This window comes from Heptranchias perlo, chromosome 4, assembly GCF_035084215.1.
Source record: "Heptranchias perlo isolate sHepPer1 chromosome 4, sHepPer1.hap1, whole genome shotgun sequence".
In the NCBI taxonomy this organism is placed as follows: domain Eukaryota; kingdom Metazoa; phylum Chordata; class Chondrichthyes; order Hexanchiformes; family Hexanchidae; genus Heptranchias; species Heptranchias perlo.
Genome location: NC_090328.1, coordinates 130,275,857 through 130,303,406, shown reverse-complemented (window position 1 = coordinate 130,303,406; position 27,550 = coordinate 130,275,857). Strand labels below are relative to the sequence as shown.

The 27,550-nt window shown below is 44.6% G+C and overlaps 1 protein-coding gene across 1 annotated transcript in view; it reads right to left on the bottom strand.

Moving 5' to 3' along the window:
• LOC137321283 (E3 ubiquitin-protein ligase UHRF1-like) overlaps nucleotides 1–15,303 on the bottom strand; it is a 140,571-nt gene extending 125,268 nt beyond the window's left edge. The window contains exon 1 of the mRNA XM_067983637.1: nucleotides 14,966–15,303. Within this exon, the coding sequence (XP_067839738.1) occupies nucleotides 14,966–15,118 (153 nt within the window). The 5' untranslated portion in view covers nucleotides 15,119–15,303. The remainder of the gene's footprint in view (nucleotides 1–14,965) is intronic.
• Nucleotides 15,304–27,550: the final 12,247 nt, after the last annotated feature.

Here is a 27,550-nt window from a genome sequence, read left to right as displayed (position 1 = left end):
ATTCAATTTATAATTTGTGTCACAAAATCAAACCTACACCACTCTGGAACCAGTCTTATGATACCACACACATTCTGGTCCTAGGACACCATCAACCCATCTATGCTAATCCTACTACTCAGAGTCATAGAGTCATACAGCACGGATAGAGGCCCTTCGGCCCATCGTGTCCGCGCCAGCCATCAAGCCCTGTCTACTCTAATCCCATATTCCAGCATTTGGTCCGTAGCCTTGTATGCTATGGCATTTCAAGTGCTCATCCAAATGCTTCTTGAATGTTGTGAGGGTTCCTGCCTCCACAACCCTTTCAGTCAGTGAGTTCCAGACTCCAACCACCCTCTGGGTGAAAAAGTTCTTTCTCAAATCCCCTCTAAACCTCCCGCCTTTTACCTTGAATCTATGCCCCCTTGTTATAGAACCCTCAACGAAGGGAAAAAGCTCCTTAGTATCCATCCTATCTGTGCCCCTCATAATTTTGTACTAAGAAGAACTGGGCCAAAAAAACGTCCTAAATGAGAAAATATGCACTCTGGGCTGTACATATCAATGTCTGGCAGCATGTTTAAAGCAATAAATAATTCTATTCATGTGTTTTCATTGTTGGATGTCATCAGTGTCACTCAATTGAATTAGTTTGCTGCCAGGTACCATTATTGTATACTCAAAATGTTTCCAGTCTCGTTATTCTTTGTTCCTCTCACCAATTTTCTCCTTTAAAGATATGCATCCCTTGCTAAGATACAGTCCAACAGGTAGTGGGCAGCCTCCAGTACTTGGCCGAAGTTACCGCATTCACACGCAGTGACTATCCAACTACATGGGACATTACATGGGGCATGCCAGGAGCAGCACCAGGCGTACCTAAAAATGAGGTGCCAACCTGGTGAAGCTACAACTCAGGACTACATGAATGCTAAACAGCGGAAGCAACAGGCTATAGACAGAGCTAAGCGATTCCACAAACAACGGATCAGATCAAAGCTCTGCAGTCCTGCCACATCCAGTCGTGAATGGTGGTGGACAATTAAACAACTAACGGGAGGAGGAGGCTCTGCAAACATCCCCATCCTCAATGATGGCGGAGTCCAGCACGTGAGTGCAAGAGGCAAAGGCTGAAGCGTTTGCAACCATCTTCAGCCAGAAGTGCCGAGTGGATGATCCATCTCAGCCTCCTCCCAATATCCCCACCATCACAAAAGCCAGTCTTCAGCCAATTCGATTCACTCCACATGATAATCAAGAAATAGCTGAGTGCACTGGATACAGCAAAGGCTATGGACCCCGACAACATCCCGGCTGTAGTGCTGAAGACTTGTGCTCCAGAACTAGCTGTGCCTCTAGCCAAGCTGTTCCAGTACAGCTACAACACTGGCATCTACCCGACAATGTGGAAAATTGCCCAGGTACGTCCTGTCCACAAAAAGCAGGACAAATCCAATCCGGCCAATTACCGCCCCATCAGCCTACTCTGAATCATCAGCAAAGTGATGGAAGGTGTCGTCGACAGTGCTATCAAGCGGCACTTACTCACCAATAACCTGCTCACCGATGCTCAGTTTAGGTTCCGCCAGGACCACTCGGCTCCAGACCTCATTACAGCCTTGGTCCAAACATGGATAAGAGCTGAATTCCAGAGGTGAGGTGAGAGTGACTGCCCTTGACATCAAGGCCGCATTTGACCGAGTGTGGTACCAAGGAGCCCTGGTAAAATTGAAGTCAATGGGAATCGGGGAAAACTCTCCAGTGGCTGGAGTCATACCTAGCACAAAGGAAGATGGTAGTGGTTGTTGGAGGCCAATCATCTCAGCCCCAGGACATTGCTGCAGGAGTTCCTCAAGGCATTGTCCTAGGCCCAATCATCTTCAGCTGCTTCATCAATGGCCTTCCCTCCATCATAAGGTCAGAAATGGGGATGTTCGCTGATGATTGCACAGTGTTCAGTTCCATTCGCAACCCCTCAAATAATGAAGCAGTCCGAGCTCACATGCAGCAAGACCTGGACAACATCCAGGTTTGGGCTCATCAGTGGCAAGTAACATTCGCACCAGACAAGTGCCAGGCAATGACCGTCTCCAACAAGAGAGAGTCTAACCACCTCCCCATGACATTCAATGGCATTACCATTGCCGAATCCCCCATCAACATGGGGGTCACCATTGACCAGATACTTAACTGGATCAGCCATATAAATACTGTGGCTACAAGAGCAGGTCAGAGGCTGGATATTCTGCAGCGAGTGACTCACCTCCTGACTCCCCAAAGCCTTTCCACCATCTACAAGGCACAAGTCAGGAGTGTGATGGAATACTCTCCACAAGCCTGGATGAGTGCAGCTCCAACAACACTCAAGAAGCTCGACACCATCCAGGACAAAGCAGCCCGCTTGATTGGCACCCCATCCACCACCCTAAACATTCACTCCCTTCACCACCGGCGCACAGTGGCTGCAGTGTGTACCATCCACAGGATGCACTGCAGCAACTCGCCAAGGCTTCTTCGACAGCACCTCCCAAACTCACGACCTCTACCACCTAGAAGGACAAGAGCAGCAGGCACATGGGAACAACACCACCTGCACGTTTCCCTCCAAATCACACACCATCCCGACTTGAAATATATCGCCGTTCCTTCATAGTCACTGGGTCGAAATCCTGGAACTCCCTTCCTAACAGCACTGTGGGAAAACCTTCACCACACAGACTGCAGCGGCTCACCACCACCTTCTCAAGGGCGATTAGGGATGGGCAATAAATGCCAGCCTCGCCAGCGACACCCACATCCCATGAACGAATAAAAAAACACGAAAGGCTGATCCGGTCCTCAACAGTGACACACATGCACTTCCAGTAAGGGTTGTTTGATTGCAATGAAGAGCAGGAAATCCAGACCAACTTTCCTTTTCCTCAATCAAGCACAATGGTGCCAACTGCAACACCCCTACCAGTGCCTGCACTGACATTAGCTAATTCAGCACAAATCAGATTAAACTTGGGGTCGTTTTGGTCTGCTTGATTCAATCACAATAGATAAACTCATTAAGCTATCAGGTGAACCCTCAGGTTAACCTCTACACAATAAAACATACGACCAGTTTAAATCAGGAGCACGTACAACCATTCGCTTTCTTCTGTCAGATTACCATGGGAGACATCCCACTGTGTAATTGTTTCCACGATATCACACTATATAACACCACAAGAGGCAAATTCTATACAGAAACTTTATAGAATCATAGAATGGTTACAGCACAGAAGGAGGCCATTCGGCTCGCTGAGCCCTTACCGGCTCTCTGCAAGAGCAATCCAGCTACTCCCACTTCCCCGCCAATTCCCTTTTGAAGGCCATGATTGAATCTGCCTCCAACACCCCCTTGGGCAGTGCATTCCAGATCACAACCACTCACCGTGTAAAAAAGTTTTTCCCTCATGTCGCCCTTGGTCCTTTGCCAATCACCTTAAATCTGTGTCCTCAAGTCCTTGACCCTTCCTCCAATGGGAACAGTTTCTCTTTTTCTACTGTCTGGACCCTTCATGGTTTTGAATACCTCCATCAAATCTCCTCTCAACTTTTTCTGCTCTAAAGGAGAACAACCCCAGCTTCTCCAGTTACGTGGATAGACTGAAATCCTTCATCCCTGGAACCACTCTAGTAAATCTTTTCTGCACCCTCTCTAAGGCCTTCACATCTTTCCTAAAGTGCGATGCCCAGAATTGGACAATACTCCAGTTGTAGTCGAACCAGTGTTTTGAAAAGGTTCATCATAACTTCCTTGCTTTTGTACTCTATGCCTCTATTTATAAAGCCTGGGACCCATGTGCTTTTTTAAACTGCTTTCTCAACCTGCCCTACCATCTTCAACGATTTGTGCACGTATACCCCCAGATCTCTCTGTTCCTGAACCCCCTTTGGAATTGTGCCCTTTAATTTATAATTCCTCTCCTTGTTCTTCCTACCAAAAAATATACCACACTGCATTTTTTGCATTAAATTTCATCTGCCACATGTCCGCCCATTCCACCAGCCTGTCTATGTCCTATCAGAAAAAATCCTACTAAAGAAAGGAAATGAATGAACAGACGCCCCAAAGCACTTTACAACCAATTAAATACTTTTGAAACGTAGTCACCATTTTAATATAGGCAGCAAATTTGCACACTGCAATGAGATAATGACCAGATAATCTGCTTTTTTAAAAAAAAAATGTTGATTGAGGAATACTGGCCAGGACACATGGGACAACTCCCCTACACTTCTTCGAACGGTGCCACAGAATCTTTTACGGTTCACCTGAGGGAGCAGACAGAGCCTCAGTTTAACATCTCATCCAAAAGATGGCACTTCCTACAGTGCAGAACTCGCTCAGTATAGCACGGAAGTGTCAGTCTAGATTATGTGCTCAAGTCTCTGGAGCGGGACTTGAACCCACAACCTTCCAACTCAGAGGCAAGAGTACTGCCACTGAGCCAAAGCTGACAAATAAATCATGCTTGCGCAAAGCCTATTGTGCATGTAAATACGTCCGTACACACACACACACACACACACACACACGTTACATTTGACTTAGCAGGAGCAGAAATATCATCCCAAATAAATGCGAACAAAACCAGCCCTCCCTCACCCACGTCAGAGACAGGAGGACAAGAAGCAGCTGAGCCTCTTTTGTGCACTGCAACAAATTAAGCAATTGCAGGCCATGTACATTTATAGCATTGGAAGCTGTATTTAGCAAGACTGGAAGAAACTAAACCTGCCAAGCTGACCTTTGTTCGTTCCAATATATCTGGAACTGAATCAACCATGTGCAACTGTAAACAAAGGTATTAATTAGTTAGTAGTGTGCCTCATCACTCTGTGCACCAAAATTTCCCACGTCATTTCTCAAGTAAATAGCAAAAGCCTGCAAAGGAGGCCTCATGACCTAAAATGAGCACGAACAGTACTGTAGATGTCTCGTAACAAATCTGCAGAGATGAAACTCTCAATGTCTCCAGCAGGTAGATTTTAAACTGACCCACTGATTCTTTTAATTTATATATCCAAGCTATTTTAGCACTTATCCTGAGCAGGTTTAAAAATTTACTCTACATCTTTTACTTAATACCCTGGCACGTTTTAGGCATCCTCACTCGAGTCACTCTTTTATATAAATACACCATTGTCCTGCAATCAGATTTAGAAAACATCCTTTAATATTAGAGGTAATAATATTAAAATACCTACTGAAGGTTTATATTTCACATTTGCATAATTTCTCATTTCCCTCGTCCCAAAGACAAATTTTGACACTAGCAGCACAATCATAGTAAAAGTGAAATTTTATTTGCCAATTTTGTCCCCTCTCCTTAAGGCGTTGATGACTCCGAGGTACAGTTCTGTGGGTGCCATTCATAATCCAGTAATTCCAGCATTTGAATGTTTTAGTATAATCTCCCACATCGGTACCTCAACCCTAGTGACAATTGATGTGCAAGCCTCAAAGCAAGCGTCGGCAGTCCACTCAAAACTCAGCCGTCATTTTATCACCCAATACTCTCACACAAGCTACCCGATCTGTGTGCTTCACTACTCACTGATTACATGTGTTAAGCCAACAACTCCCCATTAGCTCAAGGGGTACACCTAATGAGTACACGTGGCTGAGCCACATAGATTAGCATCTAGTGAGCTTCATGGAGTGCGTGCAAAATTTGCAGTCAAATAACCCTCGTAAAATTCACTAAGGTCTCCTAAAGATTCCGCACAACAAATACCCAAAATGTTAATGAGACTTCCTTCTACCACACCAATTATACATTCTGAAACTTTCAACTGGACCAGGTGCTAACATTTACAGTAACCTAAAAAAAGCTTGAACTGTTGATCCGGTAAATAATTCACTTCAACCTCATATTGGGGGGGGAAGGAGGTGGAGACGGGGAGGAGATATTCCAAACATCCCCTTTACCATGTGCAAAAAGAAAAAGAAAACTCCTATAAAATCTGGTTATAAGTCACACCTATACACAAGTTTCTTCTGTGTGCTACAGTTGCTAATTTGGTGAAAATGTTGTTGCACCAATGTACAAGATACTAGATTTAGACTCCAGAAGAACATGCATGAAGGTGTGATTATGTACCAAGTTTTACAATAAGTACAAACAGGAGGAAACTGAAGATTGACAGAAGAACTTCTTCACTCTTGACATTGCCAAACACATGCACTCTTCTGGAAAATTTTACAATGTAAGGTACTGCACCCAAAAATAGTATTTTGAGCGCCATACAGGCTGCCTTCATGTCCACACGAATACTGCTGAGATTTGCGTAAATAGGTCTCTGACACACTGTGGGCATTGGCCCTTACTGCTGAGGAAATGGATTCCAAATGCAGCAGCCATTAAGTTTTCCAGAATGAAAGCAACTGATGTGATGATTATTTTCTTCTTCTGCACCCCCCACCCCCCCAACCTTTATAAAGCACCCAAGGGCATTTTCTACCTTAAAAGGCGCTAAATAAATGAAAGCTGTTCTTATTTCTGATGAGCTCTGACTATTTCATACCATTGCAGAATTTGTTGTATTAGCCATGTGCAGCTCCTAATCATTTTTTGCTGAGAGTTTTAGTCGTTACCCTTCATGTGCAGAATCCACTAGGGTTCATAACCCGGTGCCATATGATAGCTTCCACTTTCAGCTTGGCCCTAGTAAGCTTCCGGTACAATTAAAACTCCAATAGTTCCAGCTCTTGAATGTTTCAGTAATAACGCCCCCCCTCCCCCCCATACCTCTCTACCCCAGGATAAGGTTGTGCCAATTTTGAGTCCAGGTTGCCTGTCATTTCACCTGATTTGGCTCAACTTTGTTTGGGGAATATCAGGCTAAGCGAAGTTCTCCAGTTCTCAACCACTAGATGGAGTTTAGTCCGCAAGCCAGGTCTTTAAATTTCTCACAGCATACCCAGCAGCACAGGCGGACACAAAGTACTTCCTGCTTGCAAGTCTATCATTTTCGGCAACCATCTTCTGGAAGCAGCTAATTCTCTCAGGCAAGTGGAGGACTTCACTGCCGAGACAGGTCCCGTCTCACCCAACACGTACTATGGGCACTTCCAGCAGGGGACATCAAGGTTGATTGTAATACCCCCGTCATGCCTGAAACGCGCCAACTCAGCGCACACACTGCCTTGACTAGTTAAAATTGCATTATGCCTCAAATTCCATTGTTGGTGGTGGAATCACTATTACTATTTCACAATTTTTTAAAAAATGAAATACTGCTCCCACTCCCCTGCCAGAAAGAAACTACAAGAAATGAAAATACAAACATCATAATCTAGCATTAATATGGTGGTGTACAGCCAATGGATTACTTTTTAAATAGCAATTTATTATTATGCAGGCAAAGTCCCACTAACAGCAACCAAATAAATAACTGTTTTTGGTGGATTCAGTTGAATGGCCAGAACACCAGAAGAACTCCCTGTCCTCCTTCCAATAATGCCATGGGGTCTGTTACATCCATCTGAATATGCAGATGGTATCTTGGCTTAACAATGCAGCACTCCCTCCCTAAGTACTGCATTTATGTCAGCCTAGATTACGAGCTCAAGGCCCTACTGGAGCTTGAACCCACGAAGCAGGCATTCAGAGTGTGGGCAGTTGACGCAGGCTACTCGAGCTCTTACCCCATTTTCTAAGAAAGCTCGCAGTAAAGTAACAGATACAGAAACGTCAATACTACATTCATCGCGCTGCCGAACCTGGAGTTTGACAGAGGGAGGTGAACCAACAAGTGTGACTGAGGAATGAGAGCATTTTATTTACTATAAAATAAAGGATAAAATATCCAAGGACACACTGCTCTCCCAGCTCACAGTACACTCGTCAAAAGTGAAAGCAATTAGGAATTTGGTCACTCTCATCAGAAGAGGGTTATTTTTAGAAGCATTAGTTTTAGTCAAGTATTTTTAAGAAGTCAAACTTTAGAACATACCAACATTATATTAACTCTATTTTATACACATAGCCATTATAAAGTCTCATCCTGGAATATTCCGTTAACATCTCTACAGCAAACAATCGATTTCCTTGTCCCCTCAATAAAAAGTAACTTAGTTGAATCAAACAAAAAGGGGGAATGTTAACACCCCTCCCCCGATGGAAACTGGGCAGAGCGAGATGGAGGTCAATTTTCCACTCCCTTGGGGATTTCAATTTCTCCCAATTAAAAATGGAAAAAAAGGTTAGTTCTGATTTAGGCTCAGACTAGCATTTCAGCATCCACCTGAATACAAAGGTTAACATTCCCTTCTTGTTCCCTTTGCCTCAAACCTCCTCCAACTTTTCTGAGTGCTGTCAACATTCCAATGGCTCACTGTGCACAGAGCTGAGATCCTATTACAATTAAGTAAAATCTCAAAACTACACTGCCTACAACACCAGCACAACTTTTACTAGCAAGGCTGAAGGTTAATGGCAACTGTATCAAAGTGGGGGATAGTTACTTGCTTCACTGATTTCCACAAGAAGCTGTTTGAAATGGATCTGGACAGTGTTTCTTTAAAATAACAATTAACCACCAATGGCATGACACATTCATTCCTCCGAGCCCCGTTCCCTCCCCTAGGTTTATCTGGAATTAATTCAAAGCTATGTCCCAGATGCAGCCGGGCAGTACCTGACTGTAACTGTCGCACCCAGTCCCTTGCCACACACTACTTTATCATGAAAATAACACACACATATAAAGTGTCCTCCATGAACCAAGTTATATCCTATGACGTCTGAATTACTGTTAGCAGTACACACCAGAAATATAAAAACACATTCTTCATTCTGAGAATAAACTGAAGCACAAAATGTTCTATCGTACCATGCACATTTTGCTAATTGCACTTTATTACCACGATCATCAGAAGTCTAGAAGCAAAACTAAATGTAACATAATGCAACAAAAGTGAACACAGTCAACAATTCAAAGGGCAATACAGTCCCATGATTGGCATTTGTCAGAGCCCAGGGAATAGTCATCCCTTCATTAACAATGGCTGGCAACTTCACCTTTTTTCATTTTTAATCCATTTTTGTAAGGGTATTAGCTTAAACTGTCACCATCAGGGTAAATTACTTTAAGAGGCATTATTGCAGCTAATAGTGCAAGACAACCGAATTAACATTGACACGGCTAAAGTGACACCCTTTCCTGAACCACCAATGACTTTGGGTAAACAGTATTTGCGGATGTTAAACAAGTACTCCAGGATAAAGCTCTACAATGACCCTGTATGTAAAACATTGAGTTACCGCAGCAACACTTGGCATTCCACAGATGTGTTTGCTCGGTCAGTCATGCTCCTTTCCCCAAAGCCACTAAGTTCCCTCATTAGCAGCCTCTAGTTGTTTGATGCGGAAAACATGGAAGATCGACTATTTATCAACGATGGTGTTAATCCTCAGGTTCTGCCATTTGACTGGTCAAAACCTGCCTTTTTCAACTGGCTTTCAGCCAGCCAAAAAAAAAATTAACTACCGTTCCTATCTTCTAAATGGACAATAAGAGCAGGAAGGAAGAGGAAAAAGGCTTAGTAAAAGATTATAAACTTATAAAAATGAAGCAAAAATATTAGTTTAAAAAAGGCCCAAGTTGAAGATAAAATAACAATATGGTTCAGAGAATAGGGAGGGGAAAAGATGGTCATCAGTTCAAAAAAATGTGCGTAGGTTGTTATTTTGTTAATTTCAGACAATGAAGCTATGGCAGACCTTGAATAGTTTTACCTCCATATATTAAAAGTTTTGTTTCTTTAAGACAGTAGAAATATATTGTCATAGTATTCCTTCAACCATTATCCTTTCAATCAATCACATTCCAACACCATGCCTGTCATGTTATTTTAGAAAAATCCGTGGCAAACAAATACCATGAGTCTTCCCAACTCTCTCCTATAAACCTTTACCGGACTGACTCCGCAGCTGCAGGCCTCAAACCCTCCACCACTGCAGAAGCAAGTAACGAGGTTAGGATTGGGAGGCGCAACTGAGACGTGCGGAATTTGATAGTGATTTTCAGATGAAAATTTCTTACTGGAGACCTGCACTATACTTAAATCAAAGTGCTATCAGTCCCAATGCACATGAAATTGTTCATATTCCCGAGCTCTCACCCCCCGCCCCCCACCAATGTTCAGGAGGACTAAGCGACTGGAATGCATTCCCAACGGTATACCTCTGTTATGCATAATAACGGAAGAGGAAGAGAAGCACAGGTAAGAGGTTTTGAGAGTGAGGCGCCATGGCAGAAGACAGCAGTCCACTCGCTATTGCCCCGATTGGCACTCGAGCTTGTTTGACGCCAGTTTTCACGTTCCAGCGTAGGCAAACGGGCTCTGCAGGAAATTTCGGTGAAGTCCCAGTCACAAAATCGGCAGAGAAACTAACATAAATTTCAGAATAATTTGGTTTTTTTTTTGCGATCCAGGAAATTCCAGGCCAATAATCCAAATACTCAGGATAACTATAAGAATAAAAAGTACCTTTAGGGAATTGAAAAGTTACGGACTATTGTAAGAAAGAAGCATTGTAATACTGCTTAAGATCACTGTATGTTTTTTCTAGCTGCACTTGAAACCCCAAATTTAGGATTTAATCTGACAAAACAATAAAAAATGCAAGATCACTGGTGATGAAAAAGTTACTTATACTTACAAATACTTTTAATACCTAAAAATACTTTTATTCCACAGATAAAGTTGGCCTCCATAGCAGTGAGGAGAATAGTGACTTCAATCAACTGCAGGTTACGTCACTTTTGAAATAGCACTGATTTAAAGATAGCATTTATATACTGTCTTAACACATCTCAAAGCATTTCACACACGGTAAATTATTTCATAATGCAGTGGTTTTATGTAAGCAACATGACAAGACATTTGGCACACAAGATTCCATAACTGGTGAAAAGATGAATTATCAATTTTTTTTTGACGTTATCGGTTGAGGGTAGAATCTTGGCCAAGAAATCTTCAAATAGTGTCATTGGATCTTCAACATCCCAAGGCCAGTGCCAGATGTCTTAATGCCACGTCCGTCCTGTGGCCAAAGCCATCCAAGGCACTGAAAGTCGCAATCGGCTCGAACTCCACCAGGTGATTTGAGGAGGCTCAAGCGTCTGGAGTGATCATGTTCCCTATCGGACGGAATTTCTCATCTCCACGAGGCCCCGACACCTCCATCCCACAACTTGTCGTCTCTCGGAAATTCCTTCCATGCCATTCTACTCTATGCGGAGGGATCATCTGTACGAGCTGCTGCTGCTGCTGCACACTTTCCACTTCCTCGCCATTGTCTTCTATCCAGACATGCCCTGGCATTCCATCTCCACACAGGGGGGCCCTTTCCTCCACCACTGGGGATCTGAGGTGGAGAGTGTTGGAATGGAGCAGTAGCACATTTAAGTGCTTTTACAGATTCCCAGGCCACTTGCGACTTCTGCAGCCTGGAAGAATCAGGTTTCACGTGCATGCTGAGAGCGAGAAGTTGCAGCCCCTGTTTAGTTATCTGAAGGGGCAGCTCCTGAACATCTGGCCGCACTTCATTCTTACCCTCCTGATCTTTGGCCACCCGGTCCTGGGGAGCGGCGGGTAATTTGGAGGACCTTCTCATGGGTCTGGCCAAGATGGCAATTTACAGGTCCGGGATGGGCGGGCCTATGGGGGGGCGCACTCTGGCTGCCTGCCTGCCTGCCTCTCTACTACTGTCCATGCCTGGGTGGCCTTGGAGAGGGAGCACGTGGTGTCTACTGGTATGCTCGAGACCTTCCGCGAACAATGGGCGCCACAAAGTATAGTGTGATAGACTAATAATAACATTCCAATTTAGTTGGTAACGTTCCTTTTAGTTTTGTTGCTTTATTTTAAGCATCTTTAGTTTAATTGGATGACTTGTTCGGTTATATTAGTGATGCCCTGAAGGGGGGCACTGGTGGTGCTAACTTGTGTCAGGTGAGTCTGGGGCAACTCAATGCCGCCCTCAGTGGTCCATTAAAATAGGCCCAAGGACAGTGTCTCCGATAATACTTATACTGGAAGTACCTATTGTAGAACATTTCTTGAATTCATCCCTCCAGTTCAGTAACACCTCATACCCCACTTCCCCATTACACCCTCAGCCCTTCCTATTTATAGTAAAAATATTAAGAAAAATAGGACGTTAAAGTGAATTGTACTCAAGACTTCCTCAAACACATTTAAAACATTTCCCAGGAGCTAATGACTTCAAACCACAATCAGGCACATCAATGACACTCCTATTCTCCTTACCAATACATTGCAAAACTGTATATTTATTATGAAACTCCTGTTATTACGCAAACCCACAGCTGGTACAATAACATAACCATAGTCTTTAACACCTCCAAGGCCAACCAAACTCAAACTTCAGTTATATGCAAGTTCAATCAGATTTGATAGATGACTGCTTGGAAGGAGCTGTTTACCAGTGTGAAACAAAGGGCCTCCTCATGGAAAACCCAAGCAACAATGAAAATTTGGCTTCCTTTCACCACACGGGAACTCAAGACAACTTTAGGGAACCTTTGATAATATCAAAAAACCCAAGGTTTGTTTTATTAAAAAGGGTAGTCTAGTTGCACCTTCTGCAATCTGGTTCTATGACCATCTTTGCACTGGACGCCTACATTGTCAAGCCCCAGGACTCTTTTCTACAGAGCACGAGCAGAAAGCGAGACGAAACATGGTGGTATGCAACGATTCAAATCATGCAACAGCCTTCACCCGCATTTAAACCGCACCACAATTTTAAACTTTACTAAAATAAGCATCTCCAATAAAAAAAAAGTGCAATTTACGCGCATTTAAAATGCAGTTTGCTTAACTCAACTTAAAACGTTTTTTCGTACACTCCTCGGATCGATAGTACAATCGCATCTGGAATCCAGGGATATCAGAACCAATGTATAATTTATATGCGTTATGATGTTTATGAATGAACCACAAGTACAAGCCTGACACACACACAGGAGATCTGATGCGATCATTGCTGAAGATTGGAAGGAAGGTTTTGTTTCAGTAAAACACACGTGCTGCGGCAAAACGTTTTCTGTGGATGTTTTTTTTAATTGCTATTAATAAAAAAAAATTATTTCAAGGAGAACTGCAAAAAAAAAAAAATTTACACAGCATTGGTTTTCACCCCAACTATCAAACTGGGTGTTTGGTTCACTCGGATTTCGAAAGAATAACGGGAAGTGTATGAACTAATCCAGTGAACTGATCTCTTTGCCAGCCTTAACCTCCCTTCCCCTTGACTAGGGGAGGAGGAGGGGGGAGGAGGAGGGAGCTGCGGTACGGCGCTCGGCGGCAGACTGAGGAGGGGAAGGGGGAAGCAGGAGGAGGAGGAGGAGGAGGGGTAAAAGCTTTCGCTGCAAACCTGCTAGAGGGCGATGTGTGCAGCCCAACCAGCGCCATGGGCTAAAAAGCGTATATTCTGCACAACGACTCGTGTGCTGCACATTTTCACCAGGCCCCTTCACCAAATTAACTCGTTACCATACCGGACATACGAGCATTTGTATCTTTATTTTTTTTTTTGGTAACCCGCCAAACTGCTCCTATTAAAATGATATCGTCGCAAGTCAGCGATGAAATAAGGGGGGGGGAATCCGCCTCCCCAGCAAAAAAAAACTGCAACAACTGTGTCATTCTGAGTAGCACCAAAAAAAAGGAAAGGAGGGGGTAAAGGAAAGGAGGGGGGGGTAAAGGAAAGGAGGGGGGGGTAAAGGAAAGGAGGGGGGGGTAAAGGAAAGGAAGGGGGGGGGTAAAGGAAAGGAGGGGGGGTAAAGGAAGGGGGGGTAAAGGAAAGGAAGGGGGCGGGGTAAAGGAAAGGAGGCGGGGTAAAGGAAAGGAGGGGTAAAGGAAGGGGGGGTAAAGGAAAGGAAGGGGGCGGGGTAAAGGAAAGGAGGGGGGGTAAAGGAAAGGAGGGGGGGGGTAAAGGAAAGGAGGGGGGGGTAAAGGAAAGGAGGGGTAAAGGAAGGGGGCGACCACCCACCCACTTTCTTACTCCTCTCCCCAACCAGATCCCGCTGCTTATCCTCGCCTTCCCCCCCCTTCCCTTCCCTTTCCCCTCCACTTCCCAATCAGATCCCCTCCCCTCTCCACCTCGGCCTGTGTTGAAACATGTGAGCCCGTGGCTCCTCCAGCAGCCCTGGGTGATCCGCTGCCCGCCCGCCCTCTCGCTCGCTCGGTTGGGCTACATGCATTTAGCAGGGTCTCGATGGGGTGGGTTTTTTTTTTTGGGGGGGGGGGGGGGGGGAGAGAGGAAAGGAAAGGAGGAAAAAAAAGAGATCAGATGCACGGATAGTTGATCTAAAACAAGAGGGGGCTCCGGCCTCTCTACACATCCACCTCCAAAAACACACACACACACCCCCACCCACCCTGGCAGTGCTACAAGTAGCACAACTGCAAAAAGCTAAAATTGGCGGCGGAGGGAGGGAAGGGAAGGAAATTCTTGCACCTTAAACAAAAAACCAACCCCCCCCCCCCCACCACCAAAAAAAAATTCAGGATTTGAAAATGAATACATTAAAAAAAAATAATACCGCGGAAAAGCAGCAAACCGCGACGAAGCGATTAATTTGCATTTTGTATTAGGCTTGTCTCTCTCTTCTTTCCCCCCCCCCCCCCCCCCCCTTCCTTTCCTTTCCTTTCCATAGCCTGAAAGGGTGAAGAAAGACACTGTAGCAAATGAATCGTTGTGTCCAGTCCCTGGCTACAATCTTTCCTCGAAGGGTTGAACGGGGGGGGGAAACAGAAAAAAACATCCTCGTTTTTTTTTTGGGGAGGGTTTTACTTTGTAGCTAAACAGGAAGCAAAAAAAAAAGCTACAGTGAAGCCTGTGGGGTTTTCATTCTTGCAAAATTTTTTTTTAAATAATTCTTTTTTTTTTTGGTTGGGTTTTTTTTTTACCTGTTTGCCTCTGTAAAACAACCGCTGGCATTCCGGGTTCACATTGAAGCCTTCCTGGATTTTTAACCTCAAGCATTCAATTTTGGTCAATCTGGATAAATCGTCTATGCAGCGCGTTTGCTTGCCGTCGATAGTACGCACTTGAATCCACATTTTTTTTTCCTCTCTCTCCTTCTTCTTCTTCTTCTTCTTTTAACCAAAAGCAAAACAATAAAATGAAATTAATACCATCAGCGCGGTAACCGGTTGCAGGGCAAGAAGAAAAGAAGGAAGAAAAAAAAATAATAAAACGCCAAGAGGGGTTTTTTTTTAAACCAAAAAAAAAAATATTTCACTCTCTTCTTCTCCCCCTCCCACCCCCCCTTTCCTGACTGTAGCAGTAGCGGCTATTAGTCAGTGTGTTGTTTACTGAACTAGGAGCAGGCAGTCACACACATGGGGTCACGGCGCCAAGCAAATCTCGCGAACATATGATAATTAATTCTAGGGGATATATATATATATATATAAAAAGACACTAAAATATTCAGAAGCAGTCAGTTCAACTTTGAAACGTCCCTTTCTCTTTCTCCCCCCCTCCCCATCACACACACACACACACACATAAAAATAATTATTATTTGTTGTCACTGTAGGCTTGAGACAGCAAACCTCCTCCTTGTTTCTCCTCTAGTTTTCTGCTCTGCGCTGTGTTCTCGTTTCGGGTTACCGGTCTTTTCCTTTTGGCGGGCTGCGGAAAAACTCAAAACTCCGCCTTATTTCCAGCCATTATATTCATTTTTAAAAGTTGGTTTTGTGGGGGTGGTTTAAATAAAAAAATCTTGCAAGGACAGACTTGGATGAGTTTGCTCCTCTTCTTCCCTCACCTTTGACCATTATTCATTCTGAAAGACTGTCTGAAACACCTTATTGCCTAGAGATACATATATTATTTGCATCATATTTTATTTTTCCTATTTAAAAAAATGTCAGGCAATATCTTGATGAATCCATTGTCAGGTCAATCAGCCAAAGGTAACGTACAGATTCTGTTCCTACCATGTGAATTCTTACATATATGTATGAACAACATGGAAAGTACAACATGAAATTTTCTACATAAAACAACAATTTATGACACCTTTTTCATAACGAAGCAAGCAGGAAGGCGGAGAGATGAACACTGCAAAAGTTTTGATGAAAAGCAAAGAGGTTTGGGAAGAGATTTCCAGAGTGCAGGGATACTCCTGGCATATCAAAGTTAACACCATCCCCCACATGCACACCAGCTGCAGTGACTCAACCCTGTGGAGGCCTGGTTCTTTATTGTAACTTACCTTCTCAACGCTCTCTCTCACTTGCTTAGGCCTTTGCAGCTTTACTCTTGCTAACACCCCTTCACCCAATCCTAAACTTTCTAACATCTTCCTTTGACTTTGGCCGTTTTTCATACCCCTGAATCAGAAGGTTGTGGGTTCAGGTCCCACGACAGACGTGAGTGAAATCCAGGCTAATATTCCAGTGCAACGCTAAGGGAAGGTGTTATCTTTTGGACGAGACATTAAACCAACGGTTCAAGTGCATATAAAAGATTAGAAGAAGAGCAGAGTCCTAGTGTCCGGGCCAATATTCATTCCTCCACCAACACCACCAAAGATTGACGGTCATTCATCTCATTGCTATTTCTGCGACCTTGCTGCGCATGAATTGGCTGCTGCTTTACCTTACTAAACAACAGCAATTTATTGGCTGTGAAGTGCTTTAGGATGTCTCTAGAACATGAAAGGTCCTATATAAATGCAAGGCTTTTTTCTTATATATGCTTTGTGGTATATGGAGCAAAGAATGTTTTGCAAGGCAAGAACTTAAGGTTTTAGAGACACAATACAGCAGGCTCAGTAGTAGACAGGTCACTGCTCTTAACATTATACAAACAAAATATGAATTCACTTTCAGACAAAAAAATGGATAAGAACCTCCGTGTATATGACACACCAATGTCTTAATGCATTCACTGCAAGTATTCTGTAAAAACTAGTCTGATTTTTTCATTTCAAATCTGAATTGATTTTATTCAGATTATTTCTCCCTTTATTATTTCCCCCCACCATTCACATTTTGCCAGATGGATGAAACAGCTGGATGTTTCTGCATAACTACCATCCCTGTCACTGCATGGTCAACAGACAGAAGTACAACAGATCTTGCTGGTTTCAACTTTTAATGTTGTCCCTTGATGACCTAGCGGGTAAATGCAACACCATGTTGTGGCACCAAGTCTTACAGATTCAGGAAAGTCATGGGTTTTGCCCATGACCTGTGCTGTTAAATAAACTCAGCAAGGATGGTAATTGGCCAGGATGGCAATCGTGATTGCTACATTTGGCTTCAGTGCATCAAGGCTAGGCAAAGGGAAAAAAAAATCATCCAGGTTTTCTGCACCTGGTCCCTATTCAGTAACCCAGTTTGAAAGTGTATTTGTGCAGACATCCAGCGAGGACAGAATGAACTGTGAAGAAAGTTGGGGAAAACTTTCCCTTGATGTAGGACTCTTATTTTCATATAATATTGAATGATGAGGTCCCTTTTTTATTATTACTTTCTTCCTCCTACAGCCTCTCCCAAGTTTTGTTTGGTTCATTAAATTTGGTGGGAAAGTGTCCACCATAGAGCCAGCTTGACTTTGAAGGTTAGCATGGACTCATTTGCAGTAACTCCATCAGTCAATCAATACCTGGTTTAAAAAAAAATGGAATGGATCATCAGGAGCAAACTCAAGGAGTACTTGTATGAGAATGATCGAATCAATACAAGCCACTTTGGCTTTGTGGGGGTGGGGATCCTTCCCGACAAGCCTCTTTGATTTTATTTTTAGCAAGGGACATCCAAGTTGACAGTAGAAAACCATGTGAGGTGACATACTTAGATTTATTTTAAAAAGCCTTTGATGGAGCTCCTCATAAAAGGATGCCATTGCAGCTGTGAGAATTCAAAATAAAACTGGGTGATGGGTACTTGTTAGAGAAGTGACGTTAGGATGGGGGGAGGTAATAGGTGGAGTGCCACAGGGTTTTGTGCTGAAGCCCCTACTATTCCAATCTACATTAATGACTTATTTGCAGAACTCAATGCAAACTAGCCAATTTTGCAGCTGATACTAGACTAAGGGGAACAATTAAGATGGACAAGACAGGGATCGGCAAAAGAAGTTAGGTGATATCTGCAATTAGGTAAATTAGTAGCAGATAAAATTTAATACAGATAAGTGCAAGGTGCTACACATTAGCAGAGGATGTTACAAGTATACTAGGGATAGAATCATAGAATCATAGAAGTTACAACATGGAAACAGGCCCTTCGGCCCAACATGTCCATGTCGCCCAGTTTATACCACTAAGCTAGTCCCAATTGCCTGCACTTGGCCCATATCCCTCGATACCCATCTTCCCCATGTAACTGTCCAAATGCTTTTTAAAAGACAAAATTGTACCCGCCTCTACTACTGCCTCTGGCAGCTCGTTCCAGACACTCACCACCCTTTGAGTGAAAAAATTGCCCCTCTGGATCCTTTTGTATCTCTCCCCTCTCACCTTAAATCTGTGCCCCCTCGTTATAGACTCCCCTACCTTTGGGAAAAGATTTTGACTATCGACCTTATCTATGCCCCTCATTATTTTATAGACTTCTATAAGATCACCCCTTAACCTCCTACTCTCCAGGGAATAAAGTCCCAGTCTGTCTAACCTCTCCCTGTAAGTCAAACCATCAAGTCCCGGTAGCATCCTAGTAAATCTTTTCTGCACTCTTTCTAGTTTAATAATATCCTTTCTATAATAGGGTGACCAGAACTGTACACAGTACTCCAAGTGTGGCCTCACCAATGCCCTGTACAACTTCAACAAGACATCCCAACTCCTGCATTCAATGTTCTGACCAATGAAACCAAGCATGCTGAATGCCTTCTTCACCACCCTATCCACCTGTGACTCCACTTTCAAGGAGCTATGAATCTGTACTCCTAGATCTCTTTGTTCTATAACTCTCCCCAACGCCCTTCCATTAACGGAGTAGGTCCTGGCCCGATTCGATCTACCAAAATGCATCACCTCACATTTATCTAAATTAAACTCCATCTGCCATTCATCGGCCCACTGGCCCAATTTATCAAGATCCCGTTGCAATCCTAGATAACCTTCTTCACTGTCCACAATGCCACCAATCTTGGTGTCATCTGCAAACTTACGAACCATGCCTCCTAAATTCTCATCCAAATCATTAATATAAATAACAAATAACAGCGGACCCAGCACCGATCCCTGAGGCACACCGCTGGACACAGGCATCCAGTTTGAAAAACAACCCTCGACAACCACCCTCTGTCTTCTGTCGTCAAGCCAATTTTGTATCCAATTGGCTACCTCACCTTGGATCCCATGAGATTTAACCTTATGTAACAACCTACCATGCGGTACCTTGTCAAATGCTTTGCTGAAGTCCATGTAGACCACGTCTACTGCACAGCCCTCATCTATCTTCTTGGTTACCCCTTCAAAAAACTCAATCAAATTCGTGAGACATGATTTTCCTCTCACAAAACCATGCTGACTGTTCCTAATTAGTCCCTGCCTCTCCAAATGCCTGTAGATTCTGTCCCTCAGAATACCCTCTAACAACTTACCCACTACAGATGTCAGGCTCACTGGTCTGTAGTTCCCAGGCTTTTCCCTGCCGCCCTTCTTAAACAAAGGCACAACATTTGCTACCCTCCAATCTTCAGGCACCTCACCTGTAGCGGTGGATGATTCAAATATCTCTGCTAGGGGACCCGCAATTTCCTCCCTAACCTCCCATAACGTCCTGGGATACATTTCATCAGGTCCCGGAGATTTATCTACCTTGATGCGCGTTAAGACTTCCAGCACCTCCCTCTCTGTAATATGTACACTCCTCAAGACATCACTATTTATTTCCCCAAGTTCCCTAACATCCATGCCTTTCTCAACCGTAAATACCGATGTGAAATATTCATTCAGGATCTCACCCATCTCTTGTGGTTCCGCACATAGATGACCTTGTTGATCCTTAAGAGGCCCTACTCTCTCCCTAGTTACCCTTTTGCCCTTTATGTATTTGTAGAAGCTCTTTGGATTCACCTTTGCCTGATCTGCCAAAGCAATCTCATATCCCCTTTTTGCCCTCCTGATTTCTCTCTTAACTCTACTCCGGCAATCTCTATACTCTTCAAGGGATCCACTTGATCCCAGCTGCCTATGCATGTCATATGCCTCCTTCTTATTTTTGACTAGTGCCTCAATCTCCCGAGTCATCCAAGGTTCCCTACTTCTACCAGCCTTGCCCTTCACTTTATAAGGAATGTGCTTACACTGAACCCTGGTTAACACACTTTTGAAAGCCTCCCACTTACCAGACGTCCCTTTGCCTGCCAACAGACTCTCCCAATCAACTTCTGAAAGTTCCTGTCTAATACCATCAAAATTGGCCTTTCCCCAATTTAGAATTTTAACTTTTGGGCCAGACCTATCCTTCTCCATAGCTATCTTAAAACTAATGGAATTATGATCACTGGTCCCAAAGTGATCCCTCACTAACACTTCTGCCCTTCCTTATTTCCCAAGAGGAGGTCAAGTTTTGCCCCCTCTCTAGTCGGGCCATCCACATACTGAATGAGAAATTCCTCCTGAATACACTCAACAAATTTCTCTCCATCCAAGCCCCTAATGCTATGGCTGTCCCAGTCAATGTTGGGAAAGTTAAAGTCCCCTACTATTACCACCCTATTTTTCTTGCAGCTGTCTGTAATCTCCTTACATATTTGCTCCTCAATTTCCCGTTGACTATTTGGGGGTCTGTAGTACAATCCTATCAAAGTGATCTCTCCCTTCTTATTTTTCAGTTCTACCCATATGGACTCAGTGGGCGAACCCTCGGATATATCCCCTCTCACTACTGCCGTGATGTTCTCCCTAATCAAGAACGCAACTCCCCCTCCTCTCTTACCTCCTGCTCTATCTTTCCTATAGCATCTGTACCCTGGAACATTGAGCTGCCAGTCCTGCCCCTCCCTTAGCCATGTTTCAGTAATAGCTATAACATCCCAGTCCCATGTACCCATCCATGCCCTGAGTTCATCTGCCTTGCCCATCAGACTTCTTGCATTGAAATAAATGCAGTTTAATCTAGTCTTCCCTTGGTCTTTGCCCTGCTTTCTCAGACCATCTGTCCGGTCATGTTCTGTACACTCTCCCTTACTGCCTTTTGTTTCTGTCACCACTTTATTTCCCACTGACTTCCTGCATCGGTTCCCATCCCCCTGCCACATTAGTTTAAACCCTCCCCAACAGCACTAGCAAACACTCCCCCTAGGACATTGGTTCCAGTCCTGCCCAGATGCAGACCGTCCAATTTGTACTGGTCCCACCTCCCCCAGAACCGGTTCCAATGGCCCAGGAATTTGAATCCCTCCCTCTTGCACCATCTCTCAAGCCACGTATTTATCTTAGCTATCCTGTCATTCCTACTCTGACTAGCCCGTGGCACTGGTAGCAATCCTGAGATTACTACCTTTGAGGTCCTACTCTTTAGTTTAACTCCTAACTCCCTAAATTCAGCTTGTAGGACCTCATCCTGTTTTTTACCTATATCGTTGGTGCCTATATGCACCACGACAACTGGCTGTTCACCCTCCCCCTCCAGAATGTCCTGCAGCCGCTCCGAGACATCCTTGACCCTTGCACCAGGGAGGCAACATACCATCCTGGAGTCTCGGTTGCGTCCGCAGAAACGCCTGTCTATTCCCCTTACAATCGAGTCCCCTATCACTATAGCTCTGCCACTCTTTTTCCTGCCCTCCTGTGCAGCAGAGCCAGCCACGGTGCCATGAACCTGGCCACTGCCACCTTCCCCTGGTGAGCCATCTCCGCCAACAGTATCCAAAACGGTATACCTGTTTTGGAGGGAGATGACCGCAGGGGACCCCTGCACTGCCTTCCTACTCTTCCTCTGTCTGTTGGTCACCCATTCACTATCTCCCTCAGTAATTTTTATCTGCGGTGTGACCAACTCACTGAACGTGCTATCCACGACTTTCTCAGCATCGCGGATGCTCCAAAGTGAGTCCATCCGCAGCTCCAGAGCCGTCAAGCGGTCAAACAATAGCTGCAGCTGGACACACTTCCCGCAGGTGAAGGAATCAGGGATACAGGAAGGAGCCCTGAATTCCCACATCCCACAAGAGGAACATGACACGGCGCTGGGATCTCCTGCCATGACTTAACCCTTAAATTAGCTTAAGAACAACTACAATGTCAAGAGAAAAAAAAAGGAAAGAAAAACTACTTACCACTCCCTTTAAGGAGTTTACTCCTTTAAATTGTTCTCAATTTAGAGAATGTTAACTACACTAGGGACCTTGATTCACTAAAAAATAAACGCTACTTCCTATAAGACCTGCAGACCTTCCCTTTCCTTTTACTTCAGTTACTGTAGATAAGGAGAAATACTCACCTGAACCTACTCACCAATCAGGTGCCTCCCCTGTGTCGCGTCCCGATCTGATTCCTGACGTCACTTCGAACTCGGTCGCAGCTCCGCTCGGCACGGCTCCTCTCAGCTGTTCTCAGCGCTCTGAAATCCCGCCTTTTATCGGACGCTCCCTCCGCTCGGCTCGGCTCCTCTCAGCTGTTCTCAGCGCTCTGAAATCCCGCCTTTTATCGGACGCTCCCTCCGCTCGGCTCCTCTCAGCGCTCTGAAATCCCGCCTTTTATCGGACGCTCCCTCCGCTCGGCTCGGCTCCTCTCAGCTGTTCTCAGCGCTCTGAAATCCCGCCTTTTATGGGACGCTCCCTCCGCTCGGCTCCTCTCAGCTGTTCTCAGCGCTCTGAAATCCCGCCTTTTATCGGACGCTCCCTCCGCTCGGATGGTATAGGAATAGCTAAAAGTGAAGCAGGAAGGGCTCTCGACATGATAGGAATAAATAAAAAGACTTGTATTTATATAGCACTTTTCACATCCCAAAGCACTTTTCAGTGAATGAAGTACTTTTTGAAGTGTCGTAACTGTTGTAATAGTAGACTCAACAATTACTATATCAGGATCACTGCGGGGCAGGAATAAGCACATCAAATAGAATGCTTAATTATACAGTTGGACACGACGAAGGCACATGCAGCCCAGTTGAACCTGCAAAATCCTCCTAACATCTGAGGACTGGTGCCAAAGTTGGGAGAGCTGTCCCACAGACTAGTCAAGGAACAGCCTGACTTGGCCATATTCATAGAAACATACCTATCAGGCAATGTTCCAGACTCCTCCATCACCATCTCCAGGTATGTCCTGTCCCAGATCCAGGACAGATCCACCAGAGGTGAGGGCATAGCAATATACAGTTGGGTGGGATTTGCTCTGGGAGTCCTCAACATCAACTCCAGAACCCATGAAGTCTCATGGCTTCGGGTCAAACATGGGCAAAGAAACCACCTGCTGATTACCACCTACCACCCTTCCACAGTCTATGAACCAGTACACCTCCATGTTGAACACCACTTAGAGGAAGCACTGAGAGTAGCAAGGACACAGAATATACTCTAGGTGGGGGAGTTCAATGTCCATCACCAAGAGTGGCTTGGTAGTATCACCACTGACCGAGCTGGTTGAGTCCTGAAGGGCATAGCTGCCAGACTGGGCTTGCAGCAGGTAGTGAGAGAACCAACACAAGGGAACGACCTACTTGAACTCGTTGTCACCAATCTACCTGTCACAGATGCACCAGTATTGGTAGGACCACAGCACAGTCCTTGTGGAAACCAAGAACTGTCTTCGCATTGAGGACAACTTCCATCGTGTCTTGTGGCACTAACCGTTCTAAATGGGATTGAGTAAGAACAGATCTAGCAGCTCAAAACTGGGCTTCCATGGGGTGCTGTGGGCCATCAGCAGCAGCAGAATTGTATTCCACCATAATCTGTAACATTATGGCATATCCCTGACTCCTCCATCACCATTAAGTCAGATGACCAACCCTGCTTCAGTGAGTGAAGAGCATGCCAGGAACAGCACCAGGTGTACTTGAAAATGAGGTGCCAATCTGGTGAAGCTATAGCACAGGACTAGATGCATGCTAAAAAGTGGAAGTAGCATGCTATAAACAGAGCTAAGCGATCAGATGGATCAGATCAAAGCTCTGCAATCCTGCCACATCCAGTGGTGAATGGTGGTGGACAATTAAACAACTAATGGGAGGAGGAGGCTCCATGAACATCCCCATCTTCAATGATGGCGGAGTCCAGCACATGAGTACAAAAGACAAGGCTGCAGCGTTCGCAACCAACTTCAACTGAAGTGCCAAGTGGATGATCCATCTCGGCCTCCTCCCGAGATGCCTACCATCACAGAAGCCAGTGTTCAGTCAATTCAATTCACTCCATGTGATATCAAGAAACGGCTGAGCGCATTGGATAGAGCAAAGGCTATGGGCCCCGACAACATTCTGGCTGTAATGCTGAAGACTTGTGCTCCAGAACTAGCCGCACCAAGCTGTTCCAGTACAGCTTCAACACTGATATCTACCCGACAAAGTGGAAAATTGCCCAGGTATGTCCTGTCCACAAAAAGCAGGATAAATCCAATCCGGCCAATTACCGCCCCATCAACTTATTCTCAATCATCAGCAAAGTGATGGAAGGTGTCGTCGACAGTGTTATCAAGCGGTACTTACTCACCAATAACCTGCTCACCGATGCTCAGTTTGAGTTCCAACTGGATCACTCGGCTCCAGACTTCTTTACAGCTTTGGTCCAAATGTGGACAAAAGAGCTGAATTCCAGAAGTGAGGTGAGAGTGACTGCCCTGAACATCAAGGCAGCATTCGAACGAGTGTGGCACCAAGGAGCCCTAGTAAAACTGAAGTCAATGGGGGTGAGGGAAAAAATTCTCCAGTGGCAGGAGTCATACCTAATACAAAGGAAGATGATAGTGGCTGTTGGAGGCTAATCATCTCAGCCCCAGGACATTGCTGCAGGAGTTCCTCAAGGCAGTGTCCTAGGCCCAACTATCTTCAGCTGCTTCATCAATGACCTTCCCTCCATGATAGGTCAGAAGTGAGGCTGTTCGCTGATGGTGCACAGTGTTCAACTCCATTCGCAATTCCTCAGATAATGAAGCAGTCCAAGCCCACATGCAGCAAGACCTGGACAACATCCAGGCTTGGGCTGATAAGTGGCAAGCAACATTCGCGCCAGACAAGTGCCAGGCAATGACGATCTCCAACAAGAGAGAGTCTAACCACCTCCCCTTGATATTCAATGGCGTCACCATTGCCGAATCCCCCACCATCAACATCCTGGGGGTCGCCATTGACCAGAAACACATCTAGACCAGCCACATAAATACTGTCTCTACTAAAGAAGGACAGAGACTGGGTATGCTGCAGTGCATGACCCACTGACTGACTCCCAAAGTCTCTCCACCACCAACAAGGCAGAAGTCAGGAGTGTATTCGAATACTCTTTACTTGTCTGGATGGATGCAGCTGCAACAACACTTAAGAAGATTTACTATTTTATTTTTTAACAAAAAAAAATCTACTATGAGATCCAGTGATATGTTAGTCTTAGCAGAAATCTAATTGCAATCTGTTGGCAACAATGATGAACCACCAGGCCCAAAATTGCTTACATTGGAATATAAATGCTGCAGCATAACCTATGGCCCAAATGCATGCAAATCTGGAATGTTCATGTGAACAGGAAATACATTTTAATTGTTTTTTTTCAAAGGCAGCAAATTTTTGCATGCAGCTATGTCTGCCACCAGAAAGGTATCTTTTTCCATTTACAAAATTGATCCAAGTCAAAGGAAAAGTAGTGACTAGGATGACAAGTTAAAGATTTGATACAGAGATACTGAAACACAGGATTGTAAAGTTTCCAGCAAAATGATAGTTGTTGGAATTTTTACAAAACTGAAAATGCCACTGGCCTTTTGCTTGTCAGCTAACACAGATTTCAAGCTTTGATATAAATTGCATAATGCTGAATCATGTGGCTCTATTTTATAATTTCTTGCACAAATGTAGATTGTATTTTGGAAAAATCACAAACATTCAGGAAAAACTTCTTTACTCAGAGTGTCGAGAATGTGGAACTCGCTACCACATGAAGTAGTTGGGGCGAATATCATAGATTTAAGGGGAAGCTAGGTGTGTACCTGAGGGAGGAAGGAATAGAAAGATATGTTGATAGGGTGAGATGAACTGAGGTGTGAGGAGGCTCGTGTGGAGCATAAACGCTGGCATAGCCCTGTTGGGCCAAATGAGCCTGTTCCTGTGCTGTAAAATTCTATGTAAAGAAAAAGGATTTTTTCCTGCACTGGTAGTAATGGATATCACCATATTGCATTGGAGATGACGAAGTCCTTGTGAATACTAGCACATATCCCATGGCATTGCTTATGGATAATCTGGAGCACAGTTGTCATGTTTAGTTGCCAAGATGCGCTGTGTTGAACCTGCTCTATCTCTTTAAGGCCACTGCTCAAGTACTTCCTGTGGGGAAGTTGTCCAAGTAGACTAATTTGACTAATTGTAGCTGCTTGTAAACTGCTCACGTCAGATTGAGGGTGGTTGTAGATGCTTATAGATTTCCGGCTGCAGGTCAGAAGAGTCCAACATGAAATGAGTGGGGTCGATTTTAATTTTTGGGTGTCTATCCAGTGGCTGCCAGGCTGGCAGCCTCCCTGTTCCAGGGACGAAGAGGCCAGAGCCATTTTGAGGCCCAGGTCACATTTAAATAGAATCGGCGAACTGCATTTAGAAGTGGAGCAGTTTTGCAAATGTAAGCAGATTTGGAGGCCAAAAGGAGACCACTCTTTCCCTTCCTTTTCTGTGCTGTCCCTCCATTCACCTTCTGTACAGACACTCATTTCCCCTCTCTGTCTTTCTGGAGGGTGGACAGAAGAAGAAACAGAAAGTGGAGGTATGGACAGGAGAGCAGTGGAAGCAAAAGCTAGAGGAGCAGAGAGGGAAGGGAATAGAATCATAGAATCATAGAATGGTTACAGCACAGAAGGAGGCCATTCGGACCATCGAGCCAGTACCGGCTCTCTGCAAGAGCAATCCAACTAGTCCCGCTCCCCTGTCCTTTCCCCATAGCCCTGCAATTTTTTTCCCTTCAAGTACTTGTCCAATTCCCTTTTGAAAGCCACGACTGAATCTGCCTCCACCACTCCCTCAGGCAGTGCATTCCAGATCACAACCACTCGCTGTGTCCTCTGGTTCTCGACCCTTCTGCCAATGGGAACAGTTTCTCTCTATCTACTCTGTCTAGACCCCTCGTGATTTTGAACGTTTCTATCAAATCTCCTCTCAACCTTCTCTGCTCTAAGGAGAACAACCCCAGTTCCTCCAGTCTATTCACGTAACTGAAGTCCTTCATCCCTGGAAGCATTCTAGTAAATCTTTTCTGCACCCTCCCTAAGGCCTTTACATCCTTCCTAAAGTGCGGTGCCCAGAATTGGACGCAATACTCCAGTTGTGGCTGAACCAGTGTTTTATGAAGGTTCATCATAACTTCTTTGAAGTCGAGAGATTCCC